Source organism: Oncorhynchus tshawytscha, linkage group LG33, assembly GCF_018296145.1.
Source record: "Oncorhynchus tshawytscha isolate Ot180627B linkage group LG33, Otsh_v2.0, whole genome shotgun sequence".
Lineage (NCBI taxonomy): Eukaryota > Metazoa > Chordata > Actinopteri > Salmoniformes > Salmonidae > Oncorhynchus > Oncorhynchus tshawytscha.
The window spans coordinates 37,957,526-37,973,862 of record NC_056461.1 but is presented as its reverse complement, the minus strand read 5'-3'; the positions used below and the strand labels follow the sequence as shown (position 1 = coordinate 37,973,862).

The 16,337-nt window shown below is 46.2% G+C and overlaps 1 protein-coding gene and 1 long non-coding RNA gene across 5 annotated transcripts; both read left to right on the top strand.

Annotated features, from left to right (window-relative positions):
- Positions 1-2,512: 2,512 nt before the first annotated feature.
- On the top strand, positions 2,513-15,719 carry LOC112231414 (rho GTPase-activating protein 24). 4 transcript variants are annotated; one of them, XM_042310983.1, is made up of 8 exons: positions 2,513-4,194; positions 4,549-4,756; positions 4,967-5,099; positions 5,292-5,365; positions 8,688-8,809; positions 9,295-10,375; positions 11,094-11,312; positions 15,436-15,719. In XM_042310983.1, exons 1-8 carry the CDS (start codon positions 4,101-4,103, stop codon positions 15,443-15,445), a joined length of 1,941 nt encoding a protein of 646 aa, XP_042166917.1. In that variant the 5' UTR covers positions 2,513-4,100; the 3' UTR covers positions 15,446-15,719. The 4 variants fall into 4 exon arrangements, 3 of the variants coding, with proteins under 3 accessions (XP_042166917.1, XP_042166918.1, XP_042166916.1); XM_042310984.1 differs by having other exon boundaries at positions 2,514-4,194; positions 4,970-5,099; positions 11,094-11,311; positions 15,347-15,719; XM_042310982.1 differs by having other exon boundaries at positions 2,514-4,194; positions 11,094-11,311; positions 15,347-15,719.
- On the top strand, positions 11,319-15,200 carry LOC121841625. Its single transcript, XR_006080641.1, has 3 exons — positions 11,319-13,823; positions 13,857-14,024; positions 14,610-15,200. It is a non-coding gene; the product is annotated as an uncharacterized LOC121841625 (long non-coding RNA).
- Positions 15,720-16,337: the final 618 nt, after the last annotated feature.

Sequence of the window (16,337 nt, the reverse complement as noted above, 5' to 3'; positions counted from 1 at the left end):
CTGGGGGTGGGTTGAGGGGGGGGAGTGGGGAGTGGGTTGAGGAGGGGGGGGGCTGGGGAGTGGGTTGAGGAGGGGGCTGGGGAGTGGGGGGGGCTGGGGAGTGGGTTGAGGAGGGGGGGTGGGTTGGGGGGCTGGGGAGTGGGTTGAGGAGGGGCTGGGGAGTGGGCTGAGATGTGGGCTGAGGAGTGGGCTGGGAAGTGGGCTGAGGAGTGGGCTGGGGAGTGGGCTGAGAAGTGGGCTGAGGAGGGGGGGGGGCTGGGGAGTGGGCTGAGGAGGGGGGCTGAGGAGTGGGCTTAGGAGTGGGCTGAAGAGGGACTGGGGAATGGGCTGAAGAGGGACTGGGGAGTGGGCTGAGGAGGGGGCTGGGGAGTGGGCTGAGGAGTGGGCTGAGGAGGGGGGCTGGGGAGTGGGCTGAGGAGTGGGCTGAGGAGGGGGGGCTAGAGAGGGGGCTAGAGAGGGGGCTGAGGAGTGGGCTAAGGAGTGGGCTGAGGAGGGGGCTAGAGAGGGGCTGAGGAGGGGGGGGCTGTCAGGCTAAATAAAGAGAAAGGGTCAAATCAAATCAAAGTTTATTTGTCACATACACATGGTTAGCAGATGTTAATGCGAAATGCTTGTGCTTCTAGGTCCGACAATGCAGTAATAACCAACGAGTAATCTAACCTAACAATTCCAAAACTACTACCTTATACACACAAGTGTAAAGGGATAAAGAATATGTACATAAAGATATACGAATGAGTGATGGTACAGAATGGCATAGGCAAGATGCAGTAGGTGGTATCGAGTACAGTATATACATATGAGATGAGTAATGTAGGGTATGTAAACATTATATAAAGTGGCATTGTTTAAAGTGGCTAGTGATACATTACATAAATTTTTCCAATATTAAAGTGGCTGGCGTTGAGTCAGTATGTTGGCAGCAGCCACTCAATGTTAGTGGTGGCTGTTTAACAGTCTGATGGCCTTGAGATAGAAGCTGTTTTTCAGTCTCTCGGTCCCAGCTTTGATGCACCTGTACTGACATCGCCTTCTGGATGATAGCGGGGTGAACAGGCAGTGGCTCGGGTGGTTGTTGTCCTTGATGATCTTTATGGCCTTCCTGTAACATCAGGTGGTGTAGCTGTCCTGGAGGGCAGGTAGTTTGACCCCGGTGATGCGTTGTGCAGACCTCACTACCCTCTGGAGAGCCTTACGGTTGTGGGCGGAGCAGTTGCCATACCATGCGGTGATACAGCCTGACAGGATACTCTCGATTGTGCATCTGTAAAAGTTTGTGAGTGCTTTTGGTGACAAGCCAAATTTCTTCACCACGCTGTCTGTGTGGGTGAACTAATTCAGTTTGTCCGTGATGTGTACGCCAAGGAACTTAAAACCTATTACCCTCTCCACTACTGTCCCGTCGATGTTGATAGGGAGGGTGCTCCCTCTGCTGTTTCCGGAAGTCCACAATCATCTCCTTTGTTTTGTTGACATTGAGTGTGAGGTTATTTTCCTGACCCTCACCTCCTCCCTGTAGGCCGTCTCGTCGTTGTTGGTAATGAAGCCTACCACTGTAGTGTCGTCTGCAAACTTGATGATTGAGTTGAAGGCGTGCATGGCCACGCAGTCATGTTTGAACAGGGAGTACAGGAGAGGACTCAGAATGCACCCTTGTGGGGCCCCAGGGTTGAGGATCAGCGGGGTGGAGATGTTGTTACCTACCCTCACCACCTGGGGGTGGCCCGTCAGGAACTCCAGTGCCCAGTTGCACAGGGCGGGGTCGAGACCCAGGGTCACGAGCTTGATGACGAGCTTGGAGGGTACTATGGTGTTGAATGCCGAGCTGTAGTCGATGAACAGCATTCTCACATAGGTATTCCTCTTGTCCAGATGGGTTAGGGCAGTGTGCAGTGTGGTTGCGATTGCGTCATCTGTGGACCTATTGGGGCGGTAAGCAAATTGGAGTGGGTCTATGGTGTCAGGTAGGGTGGAGGTGATATGGTCTTTGACTAGTCTCTTAATGCACTTCATGATGACGGAAGTGAGTGCTACGGGGTGGTAGTCGTTTAGCTCAGTTACTTTAGCTTTCTTGGGAACATGAACAATGGTGGCCCTCTTGAAGCATGTGGAAACAGCAGACTGGGATAAGGGTTGATTGAATATGTCCGTAAACACACCAGCCAGCTGGTCTGCGCATGCTCTGAGGCTGGGGATGCATCTGGGCCTGCAGCCTTGCGAGGGTTAACATGTTTAAATGTTTTACTCATGTCGGCTGCAGTGAAGGAGAGTCCACAGGTTTTGGTAGCGGACCGTGTCAGTGGCACTGTATTGTCCTCAATGCGAGCAAAGAAGTTGTTTAGTCTACCTGGGAGCAAGACATCCTGGTCCGTGACGGGGCTGGTTTTCTTTTTGTAATCCGTGATTGACTGTAGACCCTGCCACATACCTCTTGTGTCTGAGCCGTTGAATTGTGACTCTACTTTGTCTCTATACTGACGCATAGCTTGTTTGATTACCTTGTGGTGGGAATAGCTACACTGTTTGTATTCGGTCATGTTTCCGGTCACCTTGCCCTGGTTAAAAGCAGGGGTTCGCGCTTTCCGTTTCGAGCGAATGCGAAAGACAAAACACTGTGAATATTGTACTTGGTGGGACAGTGGGGGTCATTGAAGGAACACTGAAGAGTACGACCTGAGGGAACCAACATAATCTAATTGGTGAAAAAGAGAGTGGCTCAAGGGGAGACTGGGAGTGTATTGGAAAGGGAGGGAGGTATGGCACTGGCTGAGTGAAAACACATTCCTGAAGCATGTGGATGAATGGATAGGACAAGGAGGGAGAGGCACGTGCAGCACGGCCACAGCTTACTCCTCTGGACAAACTAAATAGTGCTAAACACCATTACTGCTGGATAACGCAGGAACACTGACTCCATCTCCTCTGAGAGGGATTGGAGGGAATAATACACTACTATAATAACACCTTCTAGGAGAGATGGCAGCTAAGTGGATTCTTTTGTCAACACAATCCAGCCTGAAAGTAGTTCCTCTGGATTTTTCAATGCCAGATTGAGTTAAGTTTAGCAGCCTAAAAAAGGACTTGAGCCCTGGGAACCGAGGCTGAGGTGAGCATGAGAGGAGCCGAGCCACAAGTGCACTCTTTATCTGGATTTAGCAACAATGTGCGGAGGACCTTTTCTGACATTCCAATGTTCAGTGGTGAAAGAAGGGACCTGTGTTATCAGTAGAACACGTAGTATTTACTGGACTCTCAAATCTCCTGTCAAATCATTTTACTTAAGACTCTGAAGAGGAGACGTTAACCACCAAAAATGAAGAGGAGATTTTACTTTCCAAAGTTCAACATTCTATATTACTTTTTGACATTGCTCATATTCCTGTGGCTGTTCAATTGATTGGGATGTTTGCTTCATTCTATGCCTCAGTGATTGTGAGTTTTTGATGTGTCCGGCACTTTACAATGCCTCTTCTTGTAGAATGAAATTCTTTCCTTTGGAATGCTCATTTATCTGATTAGGTCACATAGTTGAGCTCAGGGACCACTGTTGAGCATTGACAAGGAAAGTCTGCCCCCTCATTTCTTGAGTCATCAGATCAAGGAGCCTTATCTGTTTACCTAAAGAGAGGGAGAGGAGGAGGGAGGGAGAGAATAGACATAACACGGAGTAACAGCCAGGAGAGAGTTTACAAAACAAAAAGAGGTAGATAAAAGTGGGCGAGGACACGCACTGGTCTCCACAGCGCCGAGCTGTCACAAGCCATCTGGGTCCTCTCATTATCCCCCATCAAACAGCCCGACTGGCCAGAAAGAAAAGAGTGGAGGAAAAGGAGGGAGAGATCTGGACGGTGAGAGAGACGGAGATCTGGAAGGAGAAAGAGAGAGAGACATTTGGATGGTGAGAGAGAGAGAAATATCTGGGTGGGGAAAAAGAGAGAGAGAGATCTGTACAGTGAGAGAGAGAGAGAGAGAGAGAGATCTGGACAGTGAGAGAGAGAGAGATCTGGACAGTGAGAGAGGGAGAGAGAGAGAGAGAGAGAGATCTGGACGGTGAGAGAGATCTGGACGGAGAAAGAACAAATGTGAAGAGAAAAGCGAAGATGCCGGAGAACAAGGCGACAGTGTACAGGACCAGCAGCTACCTGTCCCACTCTGCCTACAGGAAGATCAAGCGGGTTCTGAGCTTCAGGAGGCGTGAGTTTCTCAGACCACACAGAGACCCACACAGAGACCCACACACAGGCACCAACACACAGACCCACACAGAGACCCACACAGAGTTGCAGTGTGAGGCAGGCTGTGTAGATAGGTGGTTTGGGGGTATAGAGGGTTTGAGTTCTCTTGTCTGAGGAAAGGAAAGAAAATCCCTGAACCATCAAACTCGCACTCTATAACCATCTGTTTATTAAATTAGCCTGGGTGATCTTAAATCCTCTCTCTCTCTCTCTCTCCTCTCCGTCTGTCTCTCTCTCCTCTCTGTCTCTCTCTCTCTCCTCTCTGTCTGTCTCTCTCTCCTCTCTGTCTCTCTCTCCTCTCTGTCTCTCTCAGGCGTGTTTGGACAGCGGCTGGAGGAGACGGTTCTGTATGAGCGGCGTTACGGGGTACACATGGCACCGCTGGTGGTGGAGCAGTGTGTGGACTTCATCCGGGAGCGGGGTCTTCTGGAGGTGGGGCTGTTCCGCCAGCCAGGCCAGGCCACGCTGGTTAAAGAGTTGCAGGATGCCTTCGACGCTGGGGAGAAGCCCTCCTTTGACAGGTAAGAGCTCTCCAGTCAACTCAAACAGGTTCTGCTTGATTGCAAACACTGCAGTTCTCAAGCAAACAGATCCAAGTTCATGAAGTTATACCTATGCACCAGGTATGTCTGGATGTCTCACTATATGTAGTTGCTCACCCACATACACTGGTAGTGATGTGCTGTATTTTAAGTGTGTGTGTGTATGTGCGTGTGTGTTTGTCATCCTAGCAGCACAGACGTGCACACCGTGGCGTCGCTCCTGAAGCTGTATCTGCGGGAGCTGCCAGAGCCACTGGTGCCCTTCTCCAGATACCAGGACTTCCTGGTGTGTGGCAAGAAGATCTCCTCTGAGAGGAAGCAGGTTAGTGTCCATCCAGCCGCATCATGCAGGCCATGCTGAAATGCATCGGATAAACAGATGAAGACCGAACACAACCGCTGATCTAAAAGTCCAAGGGAGAAATCGAATTGATAAACTCCACCAATGGTTAATATTGTGATAGGAACAGCGTAGCGCACTACCTACAACAATATCTTTGCCTGTGTCTCCAAGAGTTTGACAGAACTACGGCATCTTCTTCATCAACTTCCAGTGGCTAACTTCAACCTGCTCAACTACATCTGCCAGTAAGTCTACCGTTTACCTGTAATTTACAACAATTATCACAAATCAAGATAACGTCAAATCTGCATACAACATACCTCATGATTAACGCATTTCCAAAGCAATGAATGGAAATGGATTGAGTCACTACAGCAGGGTTCCCCAACTGGCGGGCCGCGGGGGATTTTATTTGGCACCTCAACTTTTCTGAGCAATATAAAAAAATATTGTACTTTATTTATTTTTATTTGTTTGTTTATTGTTGGACATCCAAGTGATTTTAATGTTGGGAATCTGTTCCAAAGGATTCCCCAGTATAATAGAGAGATATACAGAGCCTTCACAAAGTATTCAGACCTCTTTGATTTTTCCCACATTTTATTACGTTACAGCCTTATTCTAAAATGTATTAAATAAATACACACAATACCCCACAATGACAAAGCGAAAACAGTATTTTTTTTGTGCAAATTTATGAAAAATAAAAACACATACCTTATCTATATAAGTATTCAGACCCTTTGCTATGACACTTGAAATTGAGATCAGGTGCATCCTATTTCCATTGATCACCCTTGAGATGTTTCTACAACTTGATTGGAGTCTACCTGTAGAAAATTCAATTGATTGGACATGATTTGAAAAGTCCTGTCTATATAAGGTCCCACAGTTGAGATTGGATGTCATTGCAAAAACCAAGCCGTGAGGTTGAAGGAATTGTCCGTAGAGCTCCGAGACAGGATTGTGTCGAGGCACAGATCTGGGGAAGGGTACCAAAATATTTCCGCAGCATTGAAGGTCCCAAGAACACAGTGGCCTCAATCATTCTTAAATGGATGAAGTTTGGAACCACCAAGACTCTTCCTTGAGCTGGCTGCCTGGCCAAAGTGAGCAATTGAGGGAGAAGGGTCTTGGTCAGGGAGTTGACCAAGAACCCAATGGTCACTCTGACAGAGCTCCAGAGTTCCTCCGTGGAGATGGGAGAACCTTCCAGAAGGACAACCATCTCTGCAGCACTCTACCAATTAGGCCTTTATGATAGAGTGGCCAGACAGAAGCCACTCCTCAGTAAAAGGCACATGACAGCCCGCTTGGAGTCTGCCAAAAGGCACCTAAAGACTCTCAGACCATGAGAAACAAGATTCTCTGGTCTGATGAAACCAAGATTCAACTCTTTGGCCTGAATACCAAGTGACACGTCTGGAGAAAACCTGGCACCATACCTACGGTGAAGCGTGGTGTGGGTTTTCAGCGGCAGGGACTGGGAGACTAGTCAGGATTGAGGCAAAGATGAACAGAGCCAAGTACAGAGAGATCCTTGATGAAAACCTGCTCCAGAGATCTCAGGACCTCAAACTGGGGCGAAGGTTCACCTTTCAACAAGACAACGACCCTAAGCACAAAGCCAAGACAACGCAGGAGTGGCTTCGGGACAAGTTTCTGAATGTCCTTGAGAGGCCCAGCCAGAGCACGGACTTGAATCAGATTGAACATCTTTGGAGAGACCTGAAAATAGCTGTGCAGCAACACACCCCATACAACCTGACAGAGCTGGAGAGGATCTTCAGAGAAGAATGGGAGAAACTCCCCAAATACAGGTGTGCCAAGCTTGTAGCATTTTATCCAAGAAGACCGGAGGCTGTAATTTCTGCCTAAGGTGCTTCAACAAAGTACTGAGTAAAGGGTCTGAATACTTATGTAAATGTAATAAATGTTTATTTTTTTATTTTTAATCAATTAGAAAACATTTTTAAAAACAACAACAATTTTTGCTTTATCATTATGGGGTCTTGTGTGTAGATTGTTGAGAAACAAACACAATTTAATCAATTAAAAAATAAGGCTGTAATGCAACAAAATGTGGAAAAGGTCAAGGAGTCTGAACACTTTCTGAAGGCACTGTATGTGATCGTATGCAAACGTAAGCAAGGTTTGAAATGATTCTATTTGAGTCAAATATTATATCTGTTTTTGTTTCTCGCGGTCAATTTGCAGTCTAGAAATTATTTGTAATGATGTTCCGTCCCCCTGGCCATCTAGCTCAAGAAGAATCGGCCTGCAGTTGAATCTAGTTGATGATTCCTGCACTATAGGTTCGTTTTATGTCATTTCAACAAGCCATGACATCCACCATCTCAGATGGCTCTGAAATCATTTCTGTAGTTAGAAACAGATAAGATTAGAATTCCTGCAACATAATTTTGATTAAATATAATTATCTGAGAAATTAAGCTAATTGATTGCATTTTAAGTTATAGAAGTCATATAATATTCAATAAATATAGTACCCAACATCCGATTGGGACCAAACTTTTTTTCTAACAACGAGTAAGACGTGGAGTCCAAATAGATTGTCAAAAGCCAACCAGAATCCTATCCACCCAGAATCCTATCCGTACATAATGTATACGGTATCAGTTCTCTATGTCTGACTAGTAGTATGGAGCTGCGGCTTAGAGTTTCTTCATCCTATGTAAGAAATTCTCAGTGAATTTAGTGATGTTTCCCCCCCTGTTCAGAGTTATTGAAGTTGTTAGGTTTATGTCCCATCCTGCACCCCAATGTTACCAGGTTATGTCCACTAGATGGTGCTGTTCCTGCTATTATTATTATTATATATATATATTTTAAGAATCCCCCCCCTCAATGTTAAAGGGAAAAACAGTTCACCCATATTGCCAAATGGTTTCCTTACCCTGTAAGCAGTTTATGGACCAGGTACGACAGCAATCTATGCTTTGGTTTTATTTACCTGGCCACTGTTTCAAATGCTAACTTTTTAAAATTTGTGGTAGAAATCCAATGCAAGTCAATGGTACCTATACTAGCATTTTCACGTTTCATATCCAAGTAACATTGAGTTACACAATCAATTTTTAGCTATTTCAGGATGATTTGCACATGAAGCATGGCTTTTGACCATCCTCATGTCTAACTCATTGTTAAAAAAAAGGTTGATCTAAATCAGATGTCAGTTACTATATTTTTTTAATATTATATGAATCCTATAAATTAAAATGACAAATTTGGGTGAAATCAATTAGCTTAATTTCTCAGAGATCAAATGATTTGTATCACCAAAAAATAATGGTGCAAAAATGCTAATCATATATTTTTCTAACAACAGAAACGATTTCAGAACAATTTGAGATAGTGGATGTCAAAATCCTCTTTCTTGGACTTTTTGAGGTGGAACGACCCAATAGAATTGGCCTGTGGCCCAGTCACAACATACGCCATACAGCCTCATCTGTTCAACCATGACACATTTCTGTATGTTATGTAGCAGATGTGACAAAATCGACTCTGCCCAAGTCTCATACAGATAAATCACTGCCAATACAGGTTTTTGAACGAAGTCCAGTCCTATTCTAACAGCAACAAGATGAGCACCCAGAACCTGGCTACTGTTTTTGGCCCAAACATCCTACGACCCAAAGCTGAAGATCCAGAGAGTATCATTGGAGGTGTGTGAGAGTCAGTGGAGGCTGGTGGGAGGAGCTATAGGAGGATGGGCTCATTGTAATGGCTGGAATTGAAATTAAGGAATGGAGTCAAATGTGATTTCCATATTTTTGATAGCATTCCATTTATTCCATTCCAGCCAGTACAATGAGCCCGTCCTCCTGTAGGTCCTCACACCAGCCTCCACTGGTGAGAGTGTTATTCAGAGAAAGAGACATGGATAAGAGCTAGACAGAACTAGCCAACGGATACAGAGCCAGTGAAGACAGACTGAAACAGATATAGGCAGATAAAGATAGTGTCTGTCTGTCTGTCTGTCTGCCCATGTGTCCTTGAGACAGTGTTTATATCAACACATTGTTGTGTAACATGCTATGTGCCATGTGATGCTGTTTGTACTGTATGTGTCCAGCTGTTACTCAGTGTGTGTGTGTGTGTGTGTGTGTGTGTGTGTGTGTGTGTGTGTCTGTCTGTCCCCCCCCCCCAGGGGCAGCCGTGGTGCAGCAGCTTATGTCCGAGCTGATTAGGGAACACCTGTGCCTTTTCTCCAGGGAGGGGGGAGACATAGAGGCCCCTGGCTCTTCACGCCCTGACTCTTACCCATGTCAGAGATGGAAAGGAGACCCATTCGAGGGGGCGCACATCCAGCCAACAGCCCAAACCCAGTCGCATGATTACAGTCTGGGCATAACAGCCGAGCACCTCCCCCAACAACAGCTAGCACACCATCCTTCCCCTTGCTCCCGCCAGCTCTCCCTGCCTCTGATCCCTAAGAGGAGAGGTTCGGCCAAAAACCCAGATGAAACCAGCTTAGCCACACGGCTGTCCATCACAGACCACCAGCAGCAGCCAGCTGAGGTGTTCTCTCCAGTGAGTCTTGCTTCTGGGCCTCTGTACCACAGACACACTCTGTCCCAGTCAGAGTCCCAGCCCACTGAGACCGCAGACAGCCCCCACCCTGCCTCCCAACTCACAGAATCTGCATCCACAGTGACGCTACAGGCAGCCCCAGAACCCAGCAGCATGCTGCTCATTGGCTGGAGGGGCCCAGAGGATCCCAGCTGGGCTGCAGAACAGGGGACTACTGGCACCAGTGGTAGCAGTGAGGCTCAGGACAGTACCCTGTCTGTCTATGACAACCTGGACACACTACAACGCATGGAGGAGGTGGCTGCGGATGGTGGTGGGGGCAGCCCTGCTGGCCCAGTGGAGGTGGAGGTGGGCACGACCAGCATGGTAGACACCAGAAGCTCCTGGTCTTCCTGTGAGATTCTGTCCCTGGAAGACAATGGGTGTGGTGTGGTCAGAACCAGCCCAGGACGGGGGTCCACTAGGTTCCCCTCCTTCAGGACTGACCCAGGAGACGAGGACCTCCCTCCTAACTCCCCAGCCTCCTCCTCTGCTCTCACTGATGCCCCCCTGAGCACGGGCAGCTCGGAGGTCTTCCTGCCCTCTGCTCCTCCGGACCTCCGCGTCCCCCCGGCCTCCCAGGCCATGCACTGGCTCTTGACTGGCCTCAGACAACAGATGGCCAGGCAGAGGGCTGAGTTCGAGGCCAAGATCCAGAGGTAATAGAACTGTGAATAAACCATACCAATGCAACAGCAGTCCTCGTCAACAGTCTATATACATGCTACACGGAGTGTACAAAACATTATGAACACCTGCTCTTTCCATGACATCGACTGACCAGGTGAAAGCTATGATCCCTTATTGATGTCACTTGTTAAATCCACTTCAAATCAGTGTAGATGAAGGGGAGGAGACAGGTTAAAGAAGGATCTCTAAGCCTCAAGACAATAAAGACATTGATTGTGTATGTGTGCAATTCAGAGGGTGAATGGGCAAGATAAAAGATTAAGATGCCTTTGAACAGGGTATGGTAGTATGTGCCCCGGGTTTGTGTGTGTCAAGAACGGCAACGCTGCTGGCTTTTCAAGCAACAGTTTCCTGTGTTTATCAAGAATGGTCCATCACCATCCAAAGGACATCCAGCCAACTTGACACAACTGTGGGAAGCATTGGAGACACCATGGGCCAGCATCCCTGTGAAAAGCTTTTGACACCTTATAGAGTCCATGCTCTGATGAATTCTACTCAAGAATAGGAAGGTGATCCTAATGTTTAGTACACTCAGTGTACAGTCTATATAGAATCTTCAACATGTGCCAGGTTACAATAACATATTAGTCCTACATGTTACATGTTACACCACAGTCCTGTAGTACCAGCAGAGTGAAACCTCTGTGTGTGACTCCTTGTACTTCTCTGTCCTGTCTCTCCCAGGTTGGAGATGCGTAACGAGGCCCTCCAGGGGGAGGTGGTGGGACTGCGGACCAGCCTGGAGCAGCAGCGCCGCTGGCACAGTGTGGCCGAGATCAAGATCCGCAACGTGGAGCGTGCCAGGGCCGATGCCGACCGCCGCAACACCACTCTGCAGAGGGAGATGGAGCAGTTCTTTGATACCTTCGGAGAGCTGAACGCTGAGGCCCGGAAGAGCGAAGGTTAGGGTTAGCACCCCTGGAGAGCTGAGCGCTGAGGCCAGGAAGAGCAAGCATATCTTACAGAGCTTCTGATGGCCAGTCAGATTAGAGAAAGATGCCATTATCAGAGCACTACAAGAGCAGTATCAGGAGAAAACACCATCCATCTGAATAGAATATAGAGAACTGTCTGTTGCCATGATTAATCCATATTGGATTTGTCTCATAATGAGTTATACATGTTTGAGGATGGTTTTGAGATGGAACCTGCTGAGATGGGCAGCTCTGATGCCTTGGACATTGTTCAACCAGACATATTGACCACCAGACCAGACCAGACCAGAATGAGGTGGACTGGAGACGATAGAGACAGACAAGAAACATAAGCTACTGAGCTCACTTAATGTGTCTATGACTGAAATGAGCCCTATAATATACAGAATCAAAACTTGGAGACTTAATGGATGGCTGACAGCTGGCCTGGCCGTTGATATAATAGACAGACCCAGCCAGTCTGTCCTGAGCCACACAGGAAAAGTTTTGAAAGAGATCTGGGAAGTAACGTAACAGTCTCATAGAATCTGACCCTACGAGATCCGGAGTACTGCTGGTTTTCAGTTCTACCTGATAATTCATTACACCCACCTGGTGCCCCAGGTCTAAATATGTCCCTGCATAGAAGGGAAGAATTGGGGGGGCATTGTAACTGGCTTCAAGGTCCAGATTTGAATGTGAGGCCCAAACAAGGTGTTGAAACACAGAGAATATGTACTATTCCCAGTCTCTGACAAGATCCCACAGCCATTTAGACATTGTGTGAAAGCTGATCATAAATAGGATTTGATTTAGTGCTTCCAAGTATTGAGGTCATGTTCTGAGTTTGCCTATGAGGGTGTCTGAGAGCAGAATCATATTACTGATGCAGGTATTTCACACTGCTATAAATATGAAGGATTATAATTTGGGACCCATCTGAACACTATTTCACTTTGTTGTGACAGGGCAGGGTGAGTCACAGCTTTTAACAGTACACCACCTGAAAATACTCTGTAGCTTTTCCACGAAACCAATATGTATAGTGCAATATTAACGTCCTGAATAATAAAACATACTTTTACTAAATCATTTTGCAGAGGAACGTGCGCGCACACACACACTGATACACGCATGCAAGCACGCAAACACACACACTTGTATGACATAAAATAACCAAAGACTTAAGCAATAGATCCTGTCTATAGCAAGAGCATTTTATTGAGCAGAATACATTTTTGTCCTCCTTTGATGTCAAGTGATAATCATCTCTTGAGTTTTTGCATATTTTTCAGACAGGACGAATATAATGGAACATATTAAAGGTGCAACACAGGATTTATTTTTGCATTGTAATTTCAGAAAAAAATTCCATAATATATCCGGTACTAATAGTGGAATGATGGTGTTTCACCGTATTAATGACCAGCCAGTGTTGTGATTGGCTGTGATATTCACCTATTGATTTCTCCTGCCGGTGCAGCATCTGTTTTCAAACTGGGAAAGCTATTCTGACTTCGTAGCTATGTTATCAAGTGGAAATTGGTCTGTCATTTTCTGGTTGCTAAAATTCTACACTGTTTGCTCAATTTCAGTTTATGTGAGAAAACAAGCACTGCATAGTGTAAGGGAATCAATGTACCATCTAAATTGCTGTGAAATATCTTTTCAATAACAAACAATATAATTTTTTACAGCTGTTTGAAACTGGTGGACCAAATCAAAAGCTACTTTTGGTTTTGGTCACTATTCAGTGATTGTTTTTTTCACATAAACTGAAATTGAGCCGAACCGTGTAGAATTTTCTAAACCAAGAAATGAGTGATTTCCACTAGATATCCCAGCCACAAAGTCAGAACAGCTTTTCTAGTTTGACCACAGATGCTGCTGTGGCGGAAACGTAATCAATAAGCGAATACACCAGCCAATCACAACACTGGCGGGTCAGTAATATTGCGACACACTATCATTTCACTATTACCGGCAGATATATTTTGGACATTTTTTAAAATGAAGATGCAAAAATTTGAGGAAAAAATCTTATGTGTAGTACTTTTAAGGAGTCATCAGTGATGCATCTCTGAATAAGACCACCAGTGGGCGCCCATACATGGCATTGCACAGCAGAGAACACACAAGCAGTAGGGACAGGCCAATCTAACAGATTCTACCTCCAGTTTATAGACTTCACTATGTATCGATGTCTTGAAGAAATGTGTATCCAACAAGTTTGATTGCATAAAACAGCAAACTAGACAAAGTGTCTGTATTGATTGTTTGATAACAAAATGAGTGATAGAGATAAAAACACAAGGTAACATAGACCAGTAGGGTTTGGTCAGTATGATTGGGACCAGTGGACTGTAAACACAGGGTTTGGTCAGTATGATTGGGACCAGTGGACTGTAAACACAGGGTTTGGTCAGTATGATTGGGACCAGTGGACTGTAAACACAGGGTTTGGTCAGTATGATTGGGACCAGTGGACTGTAAACACAGGGTTTGATTGGGACCAGTGGACTGTAAACACAAGGTTTGGTCAGTATGATTGGGACCAGTGGACTGTAAACACAGGGTTTGGTCAGTATGATTGGGACCAGTGGACTGTAAACACAGGGTTTGGTCAGTATGATTGGGACCAGTGGACTGTAAACACAGGGTTTGGTCAGTATGATTGGGACCAGTGGACTGTAAACACAGGGTTTGGTCAGTATGATTGGGATGGACAGTGGACTGTAAACACAGGGTTTGGTTTGATTGGGACCAGTGGACTGTAAACACAGTTTGGTCAGTATGATTGGGACCAGTGGACTGTAAACACAGGGTTTGGTCAGTATGATTGGGACCAGTGGACTGTAAACACAGGGTTTGGTCAGTATGATTGGGACCAGTGGACTGTAAACACAGGGTTTGGTCAGTATGATTGGGACCAGTGGACTGTAAACACAGGGTTTGGTCAGTATGATTGGGACCAGTGGACTGTAAACACAGGGTTTGGTCAGTATGATTGGGACCAGTGGACTGTAAACACATGGTTTGGTCAGTATGATTGGGACCAGTGGACCGTAAACACATGGTTTGGTCAATATGATTGGGACCAGTGGACTGTAAACACAGGGTTTGGTCAGTATGATTGGGACCAGTGGACTGTAAACACAGGGTTTGGTCAGTATGATTGGGACCAGTGGACTGTAAACACAGGGTTTGGTCAGTATGATTGGGACCAGTGGACTGTAAACACATGGTTTGGTCAGTATGATTGGGACCAGTGGACTGTAAACACAAGGTTTGGTCAGTATGATTGGGACCAGTGGACTGTAAACACAGGGTTTGGTCAGTATGATTGGGACCAGTGGACTGTAAACACAGGGTTTGGTCAGTATGATTGGGACCAGTGGACTGTAAACACATGGTTTGGTCAGTATGATTGGGACCAGTGGACTGTAAACACAAATAAACACAGTTTACCCACCTTTTATTTTGAGAGCGTGACTTTTTTCACGGCGGCCCGGCGATCAGAGTTTACCCACATCTTTCTCTTACCACTACATCACTGATTGGTCCCAATGATGATTTAAGAGTCGACCTACCACATATCTTAGTAATACTTTACAGGAGCAAGATTGTCAGACTCATGTTCAGATTTTCAGCCTTGTATATTACTAAACTGCATGAACCAGAGACACACAACCCCACTCAGTGTCCCTCACACATTAGATTCACTCAGTGAAAAACAATAACGCAGAGAAAAAAAGCCTTTGGGAGGTTGTGGGGCGGTGTTGTGTGCTCCATGGAGTTGATCTAGATATCTTTCTCAGATATATTTATTTATTTCATTGAAAAAATAAACTGTTTTCGCTTTGTCATTATGGGATATTGTGTGTAGATTTATGAGAAAAAATGTATTTAATCCATTTTAGAATAAGACTAACAATTTCATCTCATTTTGAGGCTGTAACATAACAAAATGTGGAAAAAGTGAAGGGATTTGAATACTTTCTGAATGCACTTTATCTTTCTCAGGGCCACCATGAACACAGCTCCAGTCCAGTTTGTCCCCAGCAGACTGCCACCATGAACACAGCTCCAGTCCAGTTTGTCCCCAGCAGACTGCCACCATGAACACAGCTCCAGTCCAGTTTGTTCCCAGCAGACTGCCACCATGAACACAGCTCCAGTCCAGTTTGTTCCCAGCAGACTGCCACCATGAACACAGCTCCAGTCCAGTTTGTCCCCAGCAGACTGCCACCATGAACACAGCTCCAGTCCAGTTTGTTCCCAGCAGACTGCCACCATGAACACAGCTCCAGTCCAGTTTGTCCCCAGCAGACTGCCACCATGAACACAGCTCCAGTCCAGTTTGTCCCCAGCAGACTGCCACCATGAACACAGCTCCAGTCAGCCCCAGCAGACTCCAGTCCAGTTTTGTTCCCAGCAGACTGCCACCATGAACACAGCTCCAGTCCAGTTTGTCCCCAGCAGACTGCCACCATGAACACAGCTCCAGTCCAGTTTGTCCCCAGCAGACTGACACCATGAACACAGCTCCAGTCCAGTTTGTCCCCAGCAGACTGACACCATGAACACAGCTCCAGTCCAGTTTGTCCCCAGCAGGACTGAGGCAAAGACATTAGCATGGATCTGTCGGTCAGGTATCACAAGGCTCTTTCTCAGGACATCACGGTCCAGAATTATCACGATTCCTAAGTCAATGTGGGTCTCGCCAGTGTTGATTTTCATGTCCCAAGGAGAATGTCCACTGTACTCTCAAACTTACATGACGCACCATATCAAACAACCTGTCAGTTAATGGTCCAGCATTGAGACTGCTATGGACACCAGTAATGGGGTGGAAAAGAACACAATGAAAGAAAGCTACCTATCAGTGATGAGACCTGTCTTTGATTAACCCTGGAACATTTCTCCTGTCACCACACTGAGGTTCTAGAGGTTCCACAAACAGACATATCGCTATGAAGTCAATCAACACACAGTAAAGCATTAGAGGCTAGAT